The sequence below is a fragment of the Mustela nigripes genome, chromosome 8 (assembly GCF_022355385.1).
Source record: "Mustela nigripes isolate SB6536 chromosome 8, MUSNIG.SB6536, whole genome shotgun sequence".
NCBI classification, from domain to species: Eukaryota; Metazoa; Chordata; class Mammalia; order Carnivora; family Mustelidae; genus Mustela; species Mustela nigripes.
Genome location: NC_081564.1, coordinates 18,956,132 through 18,976,493, shown reverse-complemented (window position 1 = coordinate 18,976,493; position 20,362 = coordinate 18,956,132). Strand labels below are relative to the sequence as shown.

The following is a 20,362-nucleotide window of genomic DNA, read 5'->3' as shown; positions in this document are numbered from 1 at the left end:
ATTCTGAAATAAGGCCTTGTGTGGGCCTGTCATAGATGTGGGTACTCAATGATTATTTTATTTTCTGGTTTATATACTCATGCAACTGTATCTATTGATATCTATACCAATACTGATATGTATATCATTATATTTACCTATACCACTATTTGTGTCTGTCTATAAATTCATTTGCTTGTTTATGGAACACTCTATGCAGGGCACCAGGGGAAGGATCTGTAAACATGAACCCAACATTGACCCTGTCCTCAAGACTCCATCTTAGCAGAGTACACACCTATAGAAATAAGCATATAATAAAGGCGAAAATTATCAATACAACATAGAGGGACACAAAGGAGGAGGATAAGGAAGGAGCATTGTTTTAATCCTTGGAGACATAAGGGAAGGCATTAAGTAATGATAGTTGAGTCACAACTTGTCTGGGTTGAGTCTTGACCATGAAGGACCTGGAGAAAGGAATTTGAGCTGGAAGGAACAGCATACACATAGATAAGGAGGTTGGAAAGGGACAGGGCATGGATGATATGGAAAGAAGGAGTCCCAGATAGAGAGGGAAGTAAGGATCAGATATGTGTGGGTCTCAAATGCCAATCTATAAAGTCTATTCTGAGGCAATAAGGAGCCATTGAAGGTATTTGAGGGGGATGGTGGTAGGATATGTCATGGGCTCCTCTCTGTCTAAAACAAGTTGCACCATTCAATAACATGTCCCCAGTGCCATATGTTATGACCATGGAGTCTGAGCTATCATAGGCATTGCCAGTAATTCTCCAAGTGGGCATGGATGTTCCCTCTGCACACTGGACACAGAGAGCCAGGGGCTGGTTCTTGACTTCAATGTTAACTGTTCAGTTCTCCTCAGGGTTAACTTACATCTCTTTTCTGTTGCTGCTACAGTCCACTGCTGTCTGGACACTAGAAGGAGACACAAAAAAGAGCCTGTCATTCTTGAGCTGCCAGGGGAAGAATGTGGCCTTTGGTGTCAGACCAACTTGGGTTTGAGTCCCACTTCCAACCTTTGCTGCTGTGTGATCTCAGGAAAGTCACTCACCTTCTCTGACCCTCTATATTCCTTCGTAAAATGTGTTTCGGAATGGGGCTGAGTGGTGGAGTGCATGCTTCCTGTGAAGCGAGATAACCCCTATCAAGATCTCAGCATGGTTCTTGACAAATAAATAGTGTTGCTTAAAAGGCAACAACCATTATCTCTGCTCTTGCTTTAGGACAACCCGTACTGCTATTATTAACAGCATCATTACTGTCAACTGCAGTGTGTTTGCCTTATGTTCTTTGTGAGTGCTAGCAAATCAGACAAGAGGGCAGGAGTCCAGCTTTCCAAGGCTTTCTGGGAAACTCTGAGACTAATTACACGAGTAGCTATTCTGGAGGGAATGTCCCTTCATTCAACAAATACACTTTCCACAAGATCTCATCTAACCATCCCGCCTAGGTCCATTTAGGGAACAAGGAAACTGGCTCCCTTGTTCAAGGTCACACATCATTGAATCCCAGGTCTGTAAGAGCTATTAACTTCGTGCTCTTAACCAGAAGGTGGATGCCCAGTGTGCAAGGGTAGGCACCAAACCATGACCTCAGATGCCTCAGATGCCTCAGACCTCATTTGAATCCTAGGTTCACAGGCCAGGGCCTCCCAGATTTATTCTTTATGTGGAATCTGGAGAATTCCTTCCTTAGAAAACGTGATTGCTTTTCCAAGGGATGTACCTGTGTCTCCTTGGTCCCTACCCTCAAGAGCTGGTCAGTCTCTGGGCTTTTATTCACAACTGTCTGGCCCCACCAGGACTGCAAGAGGCCCTTATGAACCAAGAGCATGTCTTATTCATCCCTTTGGCCCCAGGGCTCAGGCCAGACCAGATTTTCTCTCAGATAATGCTTTGAGAATTCAATGACCTTCAGCCATGGGCCAAATCCAACTGACAGATGTCTTTATAAATAAAGTTTTATTAAAACACAGCCATAGTGACTCATTTCCATTTTGCCAATGACTGCTTTTGCTCTACAGTAGCAGTGTAGTTGCAAGAAAGATCACAGGGCCCCCCCAAAATAACATACCACTTGGCCTTTTTTTTTTTAAGTTTTTAAAAGATTTTATTTATTTATTTGACAGAGAGAGATCACAAGTAGGTGGAGAGGCAGACAGAGAGAGAGAGAGAGGAGGAAGCAGGCTTCCTGCTGAGCAGAGAGCCCAATGTGGGGCTTGATCCCAGGACCCTGGGATCATGACCTGAGCTGAAGGCAGAGGCTTAAACCCACTGAGCCACCCAGGTGCCCCCCACTTAGCCTTTTAAAGAAAAGTTTGCTGTGTCCTCTCCAGTGTCACAAAAGTGGCTTTTTTGAATGACCCTAGGAGGGGAAGAATAACGACCCCCAGAGAAGTCAACATCCTAATCCTCGATCCCAAGATTGTTAGGTTCCTGTAGCTGACTTTGTTGTTGGAAGGGTTATAAGTCAAGGTGTGTTAGTATTCTTTACCAACTGGAAAAGGGAAGGAAATTCATCCCTAGAGTCTTTAGAAGGAGGACACCCCTTCTGAAACCTTGATTAGCCCAGGGAGATCAGATCCTCCTTAGGCTTCTAATCAACAGAACCATAAGGTAATAAAATCTGTGGTGGTTTAAGACACTAAGTTTGTGACAATTTGCTATGGCACCCCCTCCCAAAAAGGCAATAGGACAAATGTGTCTTTGATGAGTGACCTTGAATCTTCTCAGGGACCTATGTGCCAAGTGTTGATGTGATGTTTAACCAACTTAAAAACACCACTTCATGAACTGAAACCATCCATGGGAGTAGGACCAAACTCTGATCCTGCTGGAGACCTGAGTCTTTCTATGGCTCTGCTGGGTGGGGGATGTGGACAGAATAAGAGACGAAGAGAAAAGACAACCAAATCCTAGAGGACTCTCTGGGTGGCCCAGCCTCCCCTCCTTCCCTGCCTGGGATCTCAGTCTCCCCATTTGTGAATTAAAAGAGTTTGGGCCGGGGCACCTGGGTGGCTCAGTGGGTTAAGCCGCTGCCTTCGGCTCAGGTCATGATCTCAGGGTCCTGGGATCGAGTCCCACATCGGGCTCTCTGCTCAGCAGGGAGCCTGCTTCCTCCTCTCTCTGCTTGCCTCTCTGCCTACTTGTGCTCTCTCTCTGTCAAATAAATAAATAAATAAAAATCTTAAAAAAAAAAAAAAAAGTTTGGGCCAATGAGCTAAGGCCTCGTCCAGCTTGGAAAGAGAGCACTTGTCATTAAGGGAGGAGTTCTGGGGCTTATTTCTAAGGATATATTTTTTTAAGATTTTATTTATTTATTTGACAGACAGAGATCACAGGCAAAGAGGTACGCAGAGAGAGGAAGGGGGAAGCAGGCTTTCTGCTGAGCAGAGAGCTGGATTTGGGGCTCGATCCCAGTACCCTGAGATCATGACCTTAGCTGAAGGCAGAGGCTTAACCCACTGAGCCACCCAAACGCCCCTCTAAGGATATTTTATAGGACTATGGAACTTCCACTTCTGCTTCTCTGAATGCACACTGACTCAAATTTTAGCTCAATACCTGAGAGTTCACGGTATCATCTAGACCTCAACTGGAAAAGGGAAGGAAATTCATCCCTAGACACCCCCCTCCCTTGAACTACTTGGGCACAGACCCCAGGCTAAGGACACTGGTTCCAGCTGACCAGAAAAGCTAAGGATGTCTTTAGCTAAGGAAGCTAAGGACAAGACCCTTGGGAAGCAGAGAGGTTCAGTGAATAGGGTTTGATCTTCTAGAATGTTGATTGAAAAAAAAAAAAAATGAAGACACCTGTGGCCCAAGCCATTGCATTGTAAACGGTGTGTCTTGATAGAGAGGCTTAGTTATACCCAGAATAAGTTTTCTTGTAGTCATAGGCTGGGAGAATGAGCAAAGGCTGGTGGCAGTAGAGGTGGGATTTGGGCATGTTGTGTGTGTGTGTGGGGGGGGGGGGTTCTTCAAGCCCATTTCCCACCCCAGGATTCCAGGACTCTGGATTAAAAGAGGCTGTGCTCACAGCTCCCTAGTAGGTGTCCAGGAAACCCAACCTCTCCACAATACTAAAGCAGCTTGCCTTGAGCTCTGCAGTAGCGAAGCTCTTTTTGACATACTTCATTTGGCTGAACAACAATCTTTAATGCAATTCAGCCCAGAAAAGTCTTTATGGGAGAAGATCACTAATCAAAGCACATGCTGGTGTTAATTTGTGACCCGCTAGTCACCCTGGCTGATTCCATACGTGTGAGCCCCATGGCTGAAGTCAGCATTTAAATTTATCCCCTTATGAAAGGGCTCTCCCCTCACCCCAGAATAAAGAGGCATTCACTTCGAGATGTCTTCTCTCTGCTCCTTCCCGCCCACTTCCTGCTGTCCTTTGCTATGTGCCCCAGAGGCTGATCTCTATGGGCCACATCCATGGGGCCACCCCTTGGGTGTGGCCAGTAGGGAATTAGGATAGCCACTGGAGGGGAGGAAGGAAGAGAGGAACCTGGAGTATTTATTCTACCTACTGCTTCTCCTGGCGTTGGCTCTAGCCCTCAACCAAAAGCCAGAGCTCCCCCTGCCCAACAGCCCTTGCTGGAAGTTCCCAGAATGGCTATGAGCCCCTGAGTGCTGTACCATGTTTGATGCCTCCCTACACAGGGCCCATATCTTTGCAAATAGTCCCTTTATTAGACCCCCTCCTTTGGGACGTGTCTGGGGTTCCTGCCAGACTCTGACTATTGCAATAGCTAATCTCAGAGCTGGTTTCTGCCTTCACAGAAAGCACTGGGTTTTCTGAGCCTATATATATATATTTTTCTGAATATATATATATATGTATTTTTTTTAATGAGAAACAAGCAGGCAGCAGGTGTGACCCATCACTGCTGTATCAACGACGATTATACCCTTTATCACCATGTGGGGGAAAAAAATGGTGAAGAATCTAAAGAAGCAATCTTGTAAGAGCATAAGATTATCAGCAATCCTTATAAGTGCCTTCCAAGCCCGTGACTCGAAGAGAACCAGCCATGAGAAATAAAAAGATATCGGTATAAATGCTTCTTGAAAATAATCCTACACTTCTATAGACATTTTAATCTGTGTACTGGTTGCTTTTGCCTGTGAACCCATGTCACTGAATTTTCACAGAACTGCTGAGGTTAAAGTCAAGGTCTGCTGGGCGTTCTGCTTGTCAGCTTCTGATCTATTACCATCCAGGCTGAGGGCGGTGTCTGGCCCAAACCCCATACCACCCGCCATCTTAGAAGGTCTCAACAAAACAGAGTATGTTTAAAATAAAGATGCTGGGTTGAGGAGGGTTTCTGGAAACCACATCACACCTTATAAAATGCAGAAGGCACTTAACAGCTTTCCCTGTGGTGGTCTACAGCTTGGAGGTAGGGGGAGGGGAAAGGCATTCAGGCAGAAACAGGAGTTTTGTTTGGCGTGATCCTAAGACTCACTGAACCAGATGGGTAGAAATCCCCACCAGAGTGACTTCACAAGTCACAGATTATTATTGGTCCTGGTAGACACTGGAGTTTGTTCACCATGGTCTACAGAGGCCTTGTGTTCTGGGAGACCTTACAGGGGGCTTCCAAGGGGTTATGGAGAGAGCCTGAGTAGGGAGGCCTGAGCTTGAACCTTCATCTCTGTACTCCATGCTAAGCTAGAATTTTCTCTAAGAGTTTATGCTGATGTAAAAAAAAAGGGGGGGGGGAGTTCCACTTAAGAGGGAATTTGAAATCCACTGACCCTTTTACCTTATGAAGAAAAAGTCTCTGGGCTGTGAGCTCCATGTTTGCCTATTTCTTACTTTTACCTCCTGTCTTAACAGGGAAGGTAAAGGGCTGCCTGGGTGGCTTAGTTGGTTAAGCATCTGCCTTCAGCTCAGGTCATGATCTTGGAGTCCCAGGATCGAGCCCTGCATTGGGCTCTCTGCTCGGTGGGGAGCCTGCTTCTCCCTCACCCCACTTATGCTCTCTCTCTCAAATAAAGAAATAAAATCTTTAAAAACAAAACATGGAAGGTGAATACGGATGGCAATGACAAAGACTTTAATGTGTTGATTGGACTGGCAGAGGCCCAGGAAGGGCAGATGACCTGGTCCAGATCTTGTCGGTGGTAGAGCCAGGACAGAACCTTTCCTCCTGACCTATTTGGTCCATGTGGTTTTCAAAGAACTTGTGCCAGGCATTGGTGGACAGGGGCTTGCTGATAGGCAAGGTAATTAATTAGATGTCTTCTGTCGTATTCTTTTGGCATGAATCCTTGTCAGACAATTCCTGTCTAAATGCACACATTGCCTGGGAAGTAACAAAAGAAGGCACTGGCTCCCAGCCACAGTGACAGACACACATGCACCTGTGTGACAGGCCAGTTACTTGGCAAAGAACAAAGACCTTGACAAGAGAAAGGGGGAAGAAGGAGTACCTGGGACATAACAGCAGAGCCTGCACATTGGAAGTGTGGGAGGTGAAGTTGGCCTGGAGGACATCATGGCCCCAACACTTGCTGGGTGAACCCAAGCCAGCTCCTCAACTTCTCTGAGTCTAGCATCCTTGTCCATAAAATAGGTATCAACCTCAAAAGTTGTGAGAACCATGTCTGGTGCACAGCCTTGCACCAAGTCAATCCTCAGCAGAGAATATCTCTCATCCCAATAACCATCATTTCCCATAAGGCACGAGCAGATAAACTAGGTTGGAGCCCTGACTCCCCGTGAACCCTACTAGCTGGGTATCCAGGCCTCCTAAGCTAGAAGGACACTTGGAAAGCCAGATGGTTTCTAGGATGTCATTTAAACGTGAGTTATCCGTGTTGTCATCGCAAATTGTGTATCAACCTTCTCAGAATGACAGAAAGATGCTTTAAGCTGTTCCCCCAGGCCTTGGGCATACTTATTACTCAGACAGGGGAGCTCAGAGAGTGCAAATTAGAAGGTAAGGGAGTTTTAGGAAAAGTAATGTGAGCAGTTCCAAAGCCTGCCCTCCTAGGTAGCAGGAAGCTTTAGAGTCCGGCCAGAGTCTAGGCCCACTGATAAATAAATCAACTCAGAATGATGCCCTCAGTGGCAGCGGCCACCTTTGGTGAGACCCACATCTTCCTTCTTATCCTACTGCAGCCTAATTTTATCCCAGTTAAAAGGATGTATGTTGAGAAACATACAGCTTATATGCAACACAACAACAAAAGACACCTTTCCAGAGCATTCGATTCTGACCGGGCCAGCTGGAATTGATGCACTCTCAGCTGACCTAGGAGTCAGAGGTCATCCGTTGACTTCTTCACACACCACCCCCCTGCACCCCAAACCCCCAGAAAGATGACGGGCAGAGCAGTGCAGACCCTGAGCCAGGAAGAGACAAGGCTTTCAGCTGATGCATCCCTCCCTCCATGAGTAATGAGCATGCTCCGGGCCCCAGGGGACCAGCTTAAAGGATTTCCCCATTAATCTGAGAGGGTTGATGCCATGATCTAAGGCATAACACAGAGCCCGAGTGCAGGATGGCACATGTTTAAATTCCACCACACGGGCCACCTGGCTTTCTGAGCACGTAACCGTGTTTCCAGCCTGGAAGGCCTGTTACGCTCGGATCTAATTCCCAACATGGGGAAATGTGACTTTTAATAATTTGAACAAGTCTCTTAAAAAACCTTACCTCCAGCAGAAATACCACACACACACTCTCTCTTGCTCTCCCCTCAGGGTGGGTGCGAGTTCTAATTGAGAGCTCAGTTTGGAGAGGTACCTCACCGAATCCCTCGGGCTCCCATCCAACCCACAGACATCCCCCAGATGACGAGACAATTAAGCAGAAGTACAGGCAGAGAGGGATGGGGAAGAGGACAGGCTCCTACCAGGGATAGGAGTTGGGGCTCCGCTTTGGACGGTGCCTCCCTGCAGCCCAGCAAGGCATGGATTGCCTTTTATTGCTGAGAATCAGTTTAACTGCAGTGCAATTAAATGCACTGAGACTTCTTTGCGTGCAATTCTCCCCCCGGTCACCCCCCTATTCTCATGCTACGGGGGAAATCTCAGCTCTGCATCTCTTTTAAATCCAAGTTAGAGGGCAGAGAGTCAGGACAAAGTCCTCCTGAGACAGAAAATTGTGAAAAAGCAAACAGGAAGCTGGGGTTCAGGTGTTCAGAGGGTATTCCCGGGGACCCGGGGTCTGGAGCTCAGAAAAGCTGGATGGGTATGAACAAGAGGAAAGAGGTAAAGGTACCTCCTATCAAGGTGAAGGTGAGGGCAGGGTCCCTTTAAGGCTCAAGAGGGGCCCCTATAAGCTGAGACCAGAGTGATGCCTGTGACCCTCCATGACCTCACCCCTGGGATTTCACTCCCCAGGCAAGAAGATGATCCCTGCTTCTGACACACCTTCTGTTCAGCATCTACCCACACCTCCAAGCATGGGTCCTCTGCCTCTTTCCTATTTTGTTATTTTGATAACTTCCATTTATTTCATTAATAACGTTCATGTATTAGAAAAACAATCTGAACACCCCAAAATCAAAGAATCCAGTAAAAGGTGGGCAGAAGATACAAACAGACATTTCTCCAAAGAAGACACATGAAAAGATGCTCAACATCCCTCATCATCAGGAAATGCGTATCAAGACCTCAATTAGCTCTCACCTCATACCTGTCACAATGGCTAAAACCAAAAGGACAAGAAACAACAAGTGTTGGCAAGAATGTGGAGAAAAGGGAACCCTCGTGCATTATTGGGATAGCCACTGTGGAAAATGGTAGGGAGGGTCCTCAAAAAATTAAAAATAGAAATATCCTATAATCCAGTAATCTCACTACTGAGTGCTTACCGAAAGAATATGAAAACATTAATTCAAAGGCATACATGCAACCCTTTGTTCATGGCAGCATTATCTATGATAGTCAAATTTTGGAAGGAACTCAAGTTTCCATCAATAGACAATGGATAAAGAAACTGTTATACACATGTATACACACACACACACACACACACACACACACACACAGGAATATTACTCAGCCATCAAAAAGGATGAAATCTTGCCATTTGCAATGACATGGATGGAGCTAGAGAGTATTATGCTAAGTGGAATTAGTCAATCAGAGAAAGACAAACACTGTATGATCTCACTCCTATGCGAAATTGAAAAAAAAGATGATGCCCAAATGTGCAAAGGGAAAAAAGAAAAGAGAAAGGTAAGCCAAGAAACTGACCCTTACCTCTAGAGAATGAACTGATGGCTGCCAGAGGGGAGGTGGGCAGGGGTGGAGGGATAAGTGTAATAGGGATTAAGAGCACACTTATGCTGACAAGCACTGAATAATGTATAGAATCATTCAATCACTGTATTGTACACTGGAAATTAATAGAGCCCTGTATGTAACTATACTGAAATTAAAATAAAAACTTGAAAAAAAAAGAAAGAAAGAAAAGCTGGGAGCCTGGATGGCTCAGTCAGTTAAGCGTCTGACTCTTGGTGTCACTCACATCATGATCTCAGGGTTGTGGGATCGAGCCCCATATCAGGCTCTGTGCTGAGCATGGAGCCTCTTTGTTTATCTCTCTCCCACCCCCAACTTGTGCTTGCTCTCTTAAAAAAAAAAAAAAAAAAGTGGGGGGGAAAGAAAAATAATCTCTGGCTGTAAGTAAAAATGGTTCCAAAGTTTTGCTCATTGGTTAAAAAAACAAAAACAAAAATTAGTATATATAACCATTAATTCTCACTATAATTAATGTGATAGTATTAATGTCTTTATTGGAAAAGTCAACCCCAGCATCGAGTGGGTAATATTGATGAGGGTTTGTAATTATAGGCGCGAGTTCTGCCAGGACACTAATAAGGCCGCAGGGAGGTGGTGAATGGGACATCCTCAATGTAATCCTGAGTCAGGAAGCAGGGGCAACACCAGTAGTGGCTGTTTCACCCAAATTTGGTGGCCATGCAAATTAGCAGGGCATGGTGGTGATACTTTGTGCATGGAAGCTATTTTTGCACAAACTGAGATTTCTCAAATGAAGCCCTTTACTTAGAGGCAAGGACGTGGAGAGCCCTCTGGGTCTCCATCGGACTGATTCTGAGCATGAACATCATTACGGAAAAGTCCAAGGTTACACATCTCTGAGCCGTTTATGACCAGCCTGGAACCGCATCAAGGAAAGGACATGTTCACATTCTAAAATCAGGTGTGTAAAGTCCCTAACTTAGGGGCACCTGGGTGGCTCAGTCCGTTAAGCAACTGACTCTGGCTTCAGCTCACGTGGTGATCTTAGGGTCATGAGATCGAGCTCCCCAGTGGGCTCAACCCTTAGCACAGAGTCTGCTTAGGACTCGCTCTTTCCTTCTCCCCCTGCCCCTTCACCCTGCTCTCTCTCTCTAAAATAAATAAATCACCTTAAAGAAATAATAAGATAAAGTCTATAACTTCAGTAGCAATGCCTTCTATCAGTATTAGAATGTTGATGTGTTTCCTTCCGGGGCTTTTTTTCCTTGACCAGGCAGGGTCAGCTCAATCCGTTCTTCCTGCTGGCTAACCCATAGCTGACTTACACCACTGTTTTCCTCACCGCCCATCTCCCGCCTACACCTCTCAGCAGCTTGCCCCTGCTTCACCCTATTAAGGGGATGCAACAGGCAAAGGTCTAGGGTAGGATACTCAGCAGTCCTGGGTTCTCACCTGGTACACGATGCTAATTTGCTGTGTGACCTTCAACCTCTCTCAGGGTCCTCAAGGAAGTGGAGAGAATTGAATTCATGGTCTGATATTGGCATTGTCCTGGCTACAACAGGAATCATCCCGCACAGAGACAAAGACCAAGAGGGAGCAGTGGCCAATGCAGTCCATGCAGGTGTGTGTAGGGAGGGAGGCACATCTGAAGGTTAGGCTAAGATACATTATTTCTTACCAAAGCAATGCAAAGAAAATGTCTTTTCTTGCTGCCCAGACTTTGTGGCAAAGGCTGGGATATGGGGCAGAGAAGCTGCAGCCAGCCAGACAGCTGTGGTTTCCAGAGAAGTAACATGCCAACATTACAAAAGCAGCTCTGGAGAATAGGATGCTATGGGTCACCTGCAGGGGCTGGACAGCCCAGGCCCATGTGCCCACCTGGGACACCTCGAACTCCCTCCAGGTGAGCAGCCCACCCATGGCCTGTGGCAGCTCGAGATTTGAGTTGAGATGGTCGGAAGCAACCTGTCTTCTGGGAAAGGAGAGAAACCCTGACACTGAATTTGAGTGGTCTGGCCCATTACCAGCTGTCTCATTTTTGCGTCTCTGAATCAGCTGTTGCCTCTGTGAAGAGATGCCCCTTACGTGCACAAACACCACTTACACTCTGATGGCCCATATGCACTCTTGGCACTGTTCTAAGTGGTGTCCATCTGGCACCTCATTTGACCCTCACTGACAACCTTATGAGGAAGGCAGTGGGTTCAGCACATGAAAGGTCAATCTGTACATCTAAGGTAGTCAAAATAAAGCCACTTGAGTGGTTGGTCCAAAGTATTATGTCCATTTTGCATGTGAAATAATGCACTTGGCCCCCAGAGGTTACCTCTCCGTGTCACTGTCGCTGGACGCCACCTCCTCCAAGGCTGCCTGCAGGTCAGCGATCCGCCGGATGGACGTCTCCAGGTCTGTCTGGAGGGTCTGTCTCACTGCTGCGAGCTCCTCCACATACTTCTCCTGGAGACAGAGACCACAAGCACATGTTGGCCTTGGACAAGAACCCATGCACTGGCCAGAGCTTCTGGGGAGCTACACTTCATGTTCACTGAGCACCTGTATGTATGTAACGGACAGCCCCTCTCTATACAGATGGGCTTATGGACCCTCAGACAGATGCTTTTAATTTTATAGAGCACATGGATGTTTTGGGGGGCCATGGTGGCATGACCCACAGACAGAGGCAGCAAGGGCAACAATGGGCAAGCCAGAGGGGCTCCTCCCAGAGCAAGCAGACACCACTGCCATTTACAAAATACTTTTTTTGCCTGGCACTGTGTCAAGCATCTTACCCTGATTACCTCCCTCACTGCTCAAAAGTCTGGCAGATGGGTTACTAGTCTTGTTCCCATTTTGCAGATGGGAAACTGAGGCCCAGGGAAGCATGGCACTCCAGCTTGGTGCCCCTGACTGGTGCCTCTGAGGGTTCATCCTCCTCCTCTCTGATCCTGCCTTAATTGGATTCTGTGCAGACTCTGGAAAACCTCTGATTTCCATTTGCAGCCTATGTCATCCACCACTACCATTTATCACAATGATCATCAACTAAGGATGATTCTGCCAGCCCCCTCACTCCCTAGCCCAGGAGACCCTGAGCAATGCCTAGAGACATTTTTGTTGTCACAGTTTGTCGGGGGTTGGGGGGCAGTGTGCTACTGGCATGAGCAGGTAGAAATAGGGACGCTGTCTGACACCTGACAAGGCATGAGACAACCCCCTCCACCAGGAATGGCCTCATCCAAATGTCCATCGTGCCCAGTCTGAGAAACCTTGGCTTAAACCTACAGGGGATCACTCAAAAGGCAGAGTAAGATCTCTCCCAGAGGATGCAGGGAGAAGCTGAAAGCAGCCTCATCATCTAACAACGGGGAATGGGGGATCACAGCATGTCTCTTTGATGCCATTAGGCACACATTAACATTTGAAATAAGGATTGTGGCAGCGTAGAATGCTTCTGCGGAATAATGTTAAGCAAACGGAATAGCACAGGGAATATCATACCCCCATCTATCTGCAAATAACACACATACAATTGGAAAAACACTTTGGAAGCTGGTGATACTTAAAGATGAGGAAGAAGAGGGGGATTATAGTCAAAATTTTTCTTTTAAGCCATTCTAATTATGTAAGGATTACTTGTTGACTCTTGTTTTATTTTTGTTATTTTTTTTTTAAAGTGGTCTCCAGGCTCAGCATGGAACCAGCATGGGGCTTGAATTCAGGACCCTGAGATTAAGACCTGGGCTAAGATTGAAAGTTGGACTCCGAACTGACTGAGCCACCCAGGCACCCCTGTTGATTGTTGCTTTAAGGAACATATACCAACTGCTGAGAATGTGAAAGGGTGAAAATAGAAAGATTTAGGGTCAGATCTAAGTGTTGTTCCCAGCTGCCCATTTAACCAGCTGCCCATTAAACTGTCTGGAACAGTTTACAGTGCCTCTGTGAGCCCATGATTGTTTTCTTTCTGTTGCAGATGAAGAAATGGAGGCCCGCAGAGTCAGAAGTCAGTAACATGCAGAGCCCAAATTTGAAGACCAGTCTTGCAGGTGATCTTTCTGGGGTTACATGTGCACACCCCCCAGTGAAATTCTGGGAGGACCAGGGCTGCTCCCCCATTAAGGGGACACCCACAGCTCTCCTTTGCAGAGTGGCTGGTCTATTCATGGTATGGTGGGCCTGTGCCTTTCATATGATTTTGAGGTTTTCCAATTTTAATGAGACAGAGAGAAAACGAGAGCAAAGACTGAGATGGCTCAGGGCTGACTGGAGCTGAGAAGCAGCAGCGTGGAGAGAGGTGGGGGGGTTGGTGACAAGGGGCTGGCAGTGCGCTATAGCTGATTGAAGTTGCCAGCTGTAAAATCCCCATCTTGGTGTTGACAAGGTGAGAGCCAGTCCAAGGCAGGGGCCCCCAGGCAGGAGGCCAGTGGACTGTCACAGGAAATAACACACGCTGGGGGAATGGCTGGGGGAATGGCTGGCGTTTGCCTCTGGACGCTGGCGTGTCAGCTCCTAAAGACACCTAGAAAAATGACCAGGCACAAAGTCCTCAGCCGCTTAGAGAAGCACTTGTTGAGCTCAGCTCCCACCTAGGGCAACAGAATCGACCACGGTCTCCCAGGAGACAGGACACCTGTGTCTTTGTAAGACGCGGAGATGCTAGCCGAAGTCCATGTCCGGACCGTTTTAGGCATGGGGTGAATGTTTATTTTGGAGCTAAGGAAAGCGAGAGCAGAGCAGCAGAATGGCCCATGTGAGGTCACGTGGCAGGAAGAGCAGAGAGCTTGGATGCACAACCTGGTCTTGGGTTCTCGAGTGACTGCTCTTTATGCCTCCTGAGCCCAGGGATGAGAAAAGAGCACTGGTGTCCCCTCCCAGTTGTGCCTGCAGGAGCTTTGCCCATGCAGTGTCATGTAGGGGCAGCAACAAGTGCCTAAAGTCTTAACTCCTGTGGAGCCTCCTGGTGGGCAGAGGAGAGGACCACCAGGGACAGGCATTGTGTCTCAGGGATGGATGGCTCTGGGCTGGAACGAAGCAGAGGAAAGGGGGAGCTGAGATGAGTCAAATCCATAATATCTTGAAAGACAAAGGAGCCTCTAGAGCCAGGGTGCCTGGGTTCGAATCCCGGCTCTGCCCCTTACTGGCTGAGTGACCTATAGCAAGTTACTCAACCTCTTTGACCTCCAGAGAGGAAAGGCTTCAGCCAACATTGTTACCATATAATTTTTTTCAGAGGAGAACGAGGAACAACTAGGGTGAGGAACAGTGCATCACTGAGATTTTTGCCAAGGTCACAGGTGGAAAAGGACTCTGGCTCTGAAGGTATTTCAGTGCCCCGCAGAGGAAAGATGTGGATTCAACCAAGGGCAGTGTAGGGGATGAGTTAATTAGACAGAGCAAGGAGAGCAGTGACAAGAAAACCATCCATAGATGAGGGTATATGGACCAAGGATGGGATCCAGAGGACTCAGATCAGGTCTGGGGGGGAACACCCCAAGGAGATGGATTGGGGAAATCTGGAGTCTGTGCAATCAGCAATCAGCTAACCTTTTCTGCTTCAACTTGAAAAGCAAACAGAGTCTGCTGATTGCAGAGACCAAGTCATTAAAGGAATGCAGTACCCCAGACTGTCCCTGGGGAAGACCAAATAAGGCCCTGGCCAGAGACCACTCAGGAGACACAGAGGAGGTCCACAAGGAGAAGGGGGCAAATGGGAGGCACCTGCCACTCTCCGGTCTGGGATTCCGGGGCCACCTTCCTCCCTCGAGACATGTGGCTAAAAATGCTCGGGTTTGAATTGGGACTGCCATAGGCAAACAGGGTTGTATTTTGAGGCCACATGTGAAGCTGGTCCCCTCTGTTATTCTCTCTTTAGAGACCTGAAGCATGAAGCAGGTGGGGGAGAAATTAGGATATGAAAATATTCAGATAGTAAGATGTATACAGCAGAAACAGACTAATAAATATATCATATGCCCAGTTACTCTATAACTACAATAGTAGTGATATACACATTGTAACGACACACAACGTCTTACCATATATATTATATATTCATTACATGTAGACAAATATTCATGTCTTTCACTCACTCAGTAAACATCTATTGAGCACCTACTGTGCGCCGGTACTGACCAATGCACAGGTGATGCAGATACAGTCCTAACTTCCCGGGAGCTTACATTCTTGCAGGGACCTAATCTCTCTGTATTGCTGGGGTTGAGTGGGCACTCAATCTGGATATGGGGATTGAATGAATGGTATCACTGCATGAGTATAAACGGCGAATGAAGGAGGGGCCTGGGTATTATACTCATGAATGCATACATGATACACACCATGCATACAGAGATAAATGCAGAGGAAGTAGTGTGTGTACTTCTGACCTCCCCAGCATCGCTTAAGAGAATCATTAACCCTTGTTAAACTCCCAAGCTACTCCCCCTAGAGCATGCCACTGAAAGCTGCCCGTGTGGGAGGTCCTTCATATGATAATTATGGCTGCAATTAAAATCATCTCCTTTTGTGATGTTCAATTAGAGGCTAATATTTAGAACTGCTCCTCATTTTCTTTGCCTAGGGCATCTTTCTGGGATGCAAATGCACAGGACTCTCAGGTCAGTTTCTGAGTCCTAGATGTTGGCTCTCTGTCCTTTCAAGGTGTACCCCAAGGAAATTAATTTCATGTAGTTTATATTATAGATCAGACTATATTTTTATATTCAGTTTATATTATCAGATCAGATATAGATCAGAAACACTCTTGAAACATGATGAAAACTCACTTTGTCATCTTCTTCTGATTCACTAAAAACAAACAGAAACTTCATGTTACAGAGCGCAGCCCTAAAGAAACCTTACACACAAACACATATGCTATTATAAATACATATAAATACACATGAACATATGTGCAAATGTGTCTATTCAGATACAGATGCATGAACATTTCCAGTCTGACACATACATATGCTTAATTAATATTTATTAAATTATCACATGAATGTATTTATTTTTATTTTCTCACATGGGCAGGTCCTCTGCTAAATGTATGAGATGTGTCATCTCACATGATCTTTATAAACCCTCAGAGTCAAGTGCAATACAAAAACATAAAAAGTAACATGAGAACATTACAACAAAGTAATAGCAGTGTTATTCTCTCTGAGTGGTGAAATATCAGGTGATTTTTGTTTCCCTTTTTATACTTCTCCAGACCTTCTGCAAAGGATATGAATGACTTTTCTGATCAGAAAGTTAAGAAATATAGGATTTTTTTCTGTCTATGCTGTGAGGAACAATCCCCTGGACCGCCTGCTCAGTGTCTCCCACGGCAGCCTCATTATCCTTATTTTACAGATGAACAGGCTGAGCCTCAGAAAGGTTAAATCACTTGCCCAGGGTTGTACAGTCAAGACGCAGTGATCTGCAGCAGGATTCGGGTGTCCTGACCCCAGCGCACAGCTCTTTTCTACTTTGCCTCTAATCTCTACTGCTTTATCCAGGGATGCTCGTGCCTCCAGAGGTGGGGGCAGTCTTCCCAGAAAGAAATGAGGAGGTGATGAGGAACTGCCACTGTTTCATTCAAATTGTCCCAGGGTTATTTGCTTGGGAAAAATGAGGCTGTGGGGGAATAAAAAGCCCTATGAACGTCCTGGCCAGAGTTCAAGGCTGTTTTGGCAATGGAGTGAACAGTAACACGAGTGTTCAGTCTCAATCTGGGAAAGGAAAGACTTGGGGTACCCAGTAGAAAACCCAAGACTATGCATGAGATGCTCTTACTTAAGATTGCAAAAGAGCCCAACCTTTAGCAAAAAGAGGAACTAGGGAGAAGGTAGTTATCACTATCCAAGGTCCTTTTCTTCATAATTCTCCTGCAAATTAATTGTTTGATTCTAGGTTTATCATGCTGTAAGGGACACAGAGAGACTCATCAAAGACCTCAAAGTCACACAGCTAGAAAAGGAATACAGATGCAAGCTCAGGCCTGCCTATTTCAAGAGGGTCAGCCAATATCTGACAATGCCTCCCATTTCTACACCTGAGGCAGGCATGCCCAATCAATCACTGCATAGACCCAGGCACTCTAGGGCCACAGTCTGCTCTGTGAGCTACCAAGCTAAGCATTTTCTCCAATGGTCCACCTACCAGCATCAACAGAACTCCCAACACTGCCACAATTTACTCACCCCTCCTGGAAACACCTCAAAAAGGACACAATAGTTGGTTGATTGGCAGGGGAGAGGGCTATTTCTCCTTGAAAACTGGTAAGCACTGTGTGGAACTGAGGATAGTGGAAGCCCACCACACTTCAGGAGAGATCCTGATGGTCAGGGACGGGGGAAATGGAATGCTATCAACCACATGGGAGGAACACGAAAGTGAAACACCTATGTGAATTTTGCAGAGTTCTTAATCCGTCCTCACTTTCAGTTCTTCAGCCCATAACAGGGCAGCATTATTTCCTGGCAAACAAAATAATGTCTAACTGTGTATATCTGGTATACCTAATATGTGGGCACTCACTTGATACCTAACTTATGTCCTTTTTTCTAAGTAAAGACTCAGAAAGTATGAAGCCTGCAGGTACCGTGTAGCAAGAACAGCCTCATTTTTTCAGAAAATGAAATTTGTAAACCTGATTTTTGTTGTTGTTGTTGAAGCTGGAAGGATTTAATATAGTACCTTGGAGGAGCCCGTATCAGTCAGGAAAATGGAAATTGCTCTAGATCATTTAAATAAAGGGATTTAATACAGGGAATTGGTTATTCAGATGATGGAAAGGTGAGACACCAGGATAGATTAGCAATGGCAGGAAGCCACTGCCAACCTAGGGCCAGAAGGAAAAATTAGGGCATTGGGTCGTCTAATGGAAGGCTGCTGGTGGAAGGCAGCTTCATGGAAGAGGGGCGTTCCTAATGGGATCTGGAATTAGAGTCTCAGCTTCTGCTGGGGATGGTCCCCAAGGCAGTGATAAAGACAGATCAATACCCTGGCTTCTCTCTTTCCCCTGTGTTTCAATCGGCCATCACTGCATATTACTGGCTGACCCTACCAGAAGGCAAAAAAACTAGAAAGCCTAGTTTCTAACAATTTAGAGTAGAGCAGAGAAGGGGCAGAAATGCACCCAAGAGGAACCAGGAGAATCACCAGCATAGAGCACAGACCACATCCAAGTTCAACCCAGGCTTTATGTGTCGAACTGTATGCTTACAAGGTCTGCCTATTTTCCTGTCTATCTCTATCTATATATACTTATAAGCATTTATATTTTATATAGCTGTATGTACAGAGATGTCTCTTTGTGTGTGTGTGTGTGTGTGTGTGTGTATACTTCAAAGAAAAAGTTATAAGAAATCCAGAATTACAATTTTCAGGTGTTATAGCATCCAATGCTGGACTACAAACCCCTAGTCTATATTAATTATTTATTACCCTATAACATATTGCCTCAACACGCGGTGTTTTGAAATATCCAATATCACTCATTATCTCATGGCTTTCTAGGGGTCAGGAGTTCAGGAATGGTGTATCTGGGTGCCTCTGCCTCAGAGTCTGGGGTAAAACAGCTTAACAGCCCCCACACATGTCCACATCCAAATTCCCACCATATGGGAATATGTTAACTCACATGGCAAGAGGGATTTTGCAGGTGTGATTAAATTAAGGATTTTGAGATGGAGAGATTATCCTAGATTATCTGGTGGCCCCTAAATGTAATCGGAAGGGTCCTTGCAAGCGGGGGTGGTGGAGGGGACAGGTTCAGCAGGGAAGAAGGCAGTAGTAATGGCGTGGTGACATCACCCTGGAGGGAGGCAGCCAGGAGCCAAGAAGTGCTGACTCCCAAACCAATGGGAGGTTAAATTGTGTCATTGTAAGCTACCCAGTTTGTGGAGACTTATTGCAGCAGCAAAGGACAACTCATGCAGGGTCTGTCCTGATGGTACAGTGGTGACGGCAGCCAGTGCGTGGGCTGTCTGAAGGCTTGATGGAAGCTGGAGGGTCCCTTCCAAGAAGGCTCACTGACATGGCTATTGGCCAGAGGCTTCAGTTCTCTGCCATAAGGGACTCCACTGAGCTCCTGGAGTGCCCTCATGACATGGTGGCTGGCTCTCCCAGAGCACATGATCTAAGACAGAGTAGGGCAAATGCCAAACACCTTAGATAACCTGGCCTCAGGTGTGATGTATCATCACGACCGACCATCTATTGGTCACGCAGATCAACTCTGGTACAACATGGGAGGAGGCCACGCAGGGAGATGAATGTGAGAGGTGGGAAGTCATCAGGCACCATCTTGGAAGCTGATGAACATAGTAACGTGTACCTTCTTCACCTATAGGCCCCATCTCAGTGGACTCTACCACCCACACAGGAAAACACTGTAGCCATCCTGAACGTCCTCCCCTTTCTAAAAATACACCTGTTTATAGGTTGAATTGTGTGCCCCCCTCAACCCTCAAAACAGGTTGAAATCCTAATCCCCAGGATCCCAGAATGTTACTGTATTTGGAGACACTGTCTTTACAGAGGTAGTCAAGTCAAAATGAGTTCTTCAGTGTGTCCTAAGCCAATATGACCGGTATCCTTGGGAAAAGAAGAGAAACTTGGAAAGCCACAGAGATACAGAGCCAAAACCCCATGAAGACACATAGGAAGGAGTGCCACGTGTAGACAGGAGATTGCAATGATGCATCCCCAAGCCAAGGAATATCACAGATGGGCAGCCAACCACCGGAAGCTAAGAGAGATGAATGGAGCCCTTCCTTCTCTAGCACCTATGGGGAGCACGGCCCTGCCAACACACTGATTTCAGACTTCTGGCCTCCAGAGCTGGGCGACATTTCTATTTTTCTAAGCCACTCAGTGGGGAGGCCCTTTGCTCTGCAAGCCCTAGCACAGATAGAGCATCATGCGATCTATACTTTTTCTTTAAAAAACAGCATTTCTATTCTTTTCAAGATCCAGCAGGGTTGCCTATAGAGAATTTAGAAAATAAAGTGGCAGGGGAAAAAAAAGAAACATTAAAAATTTCCCTTAAGTCTGTTACTTGGGGACAACCCCTCTTAATGATCAAGTTGCCATATTGCCATCCTGTGTTTGTTTCTGTACGTGTGTCTGGATACATCTATTT

The 20,362-nt window shown here is 46.2% G+C and overlaps 1 protein-coding gene across 1 annotated transcript in view; it reads right to left on the bottom strand.

Annotated features, from left to right (window-relative positions):
- The window catches only part of MYO18B (myosin XVIIIB), a 250,800-nt gene that overhangs the window by 28,168 nt on the left and 202,270 nt on the right, over positions 1 to 20,362 (bottom strand). Inside the window, exons 40-41 of the mRNA XM_059409906.1 lie at positions 11,558 to 11,688; positions 877 to 918 (exon numbers count right to left, since the gene is read on the bottom strand). Coding sequence (XP_059265889.1) covers positions 877 to 918; positions 11,558 to 11,688 — 173 coding nt within the window. The remainder of the gene's footprint in view (positions 1 to 876; positions 919 to 11,557; positions 11,689 to 20,362) is intronic.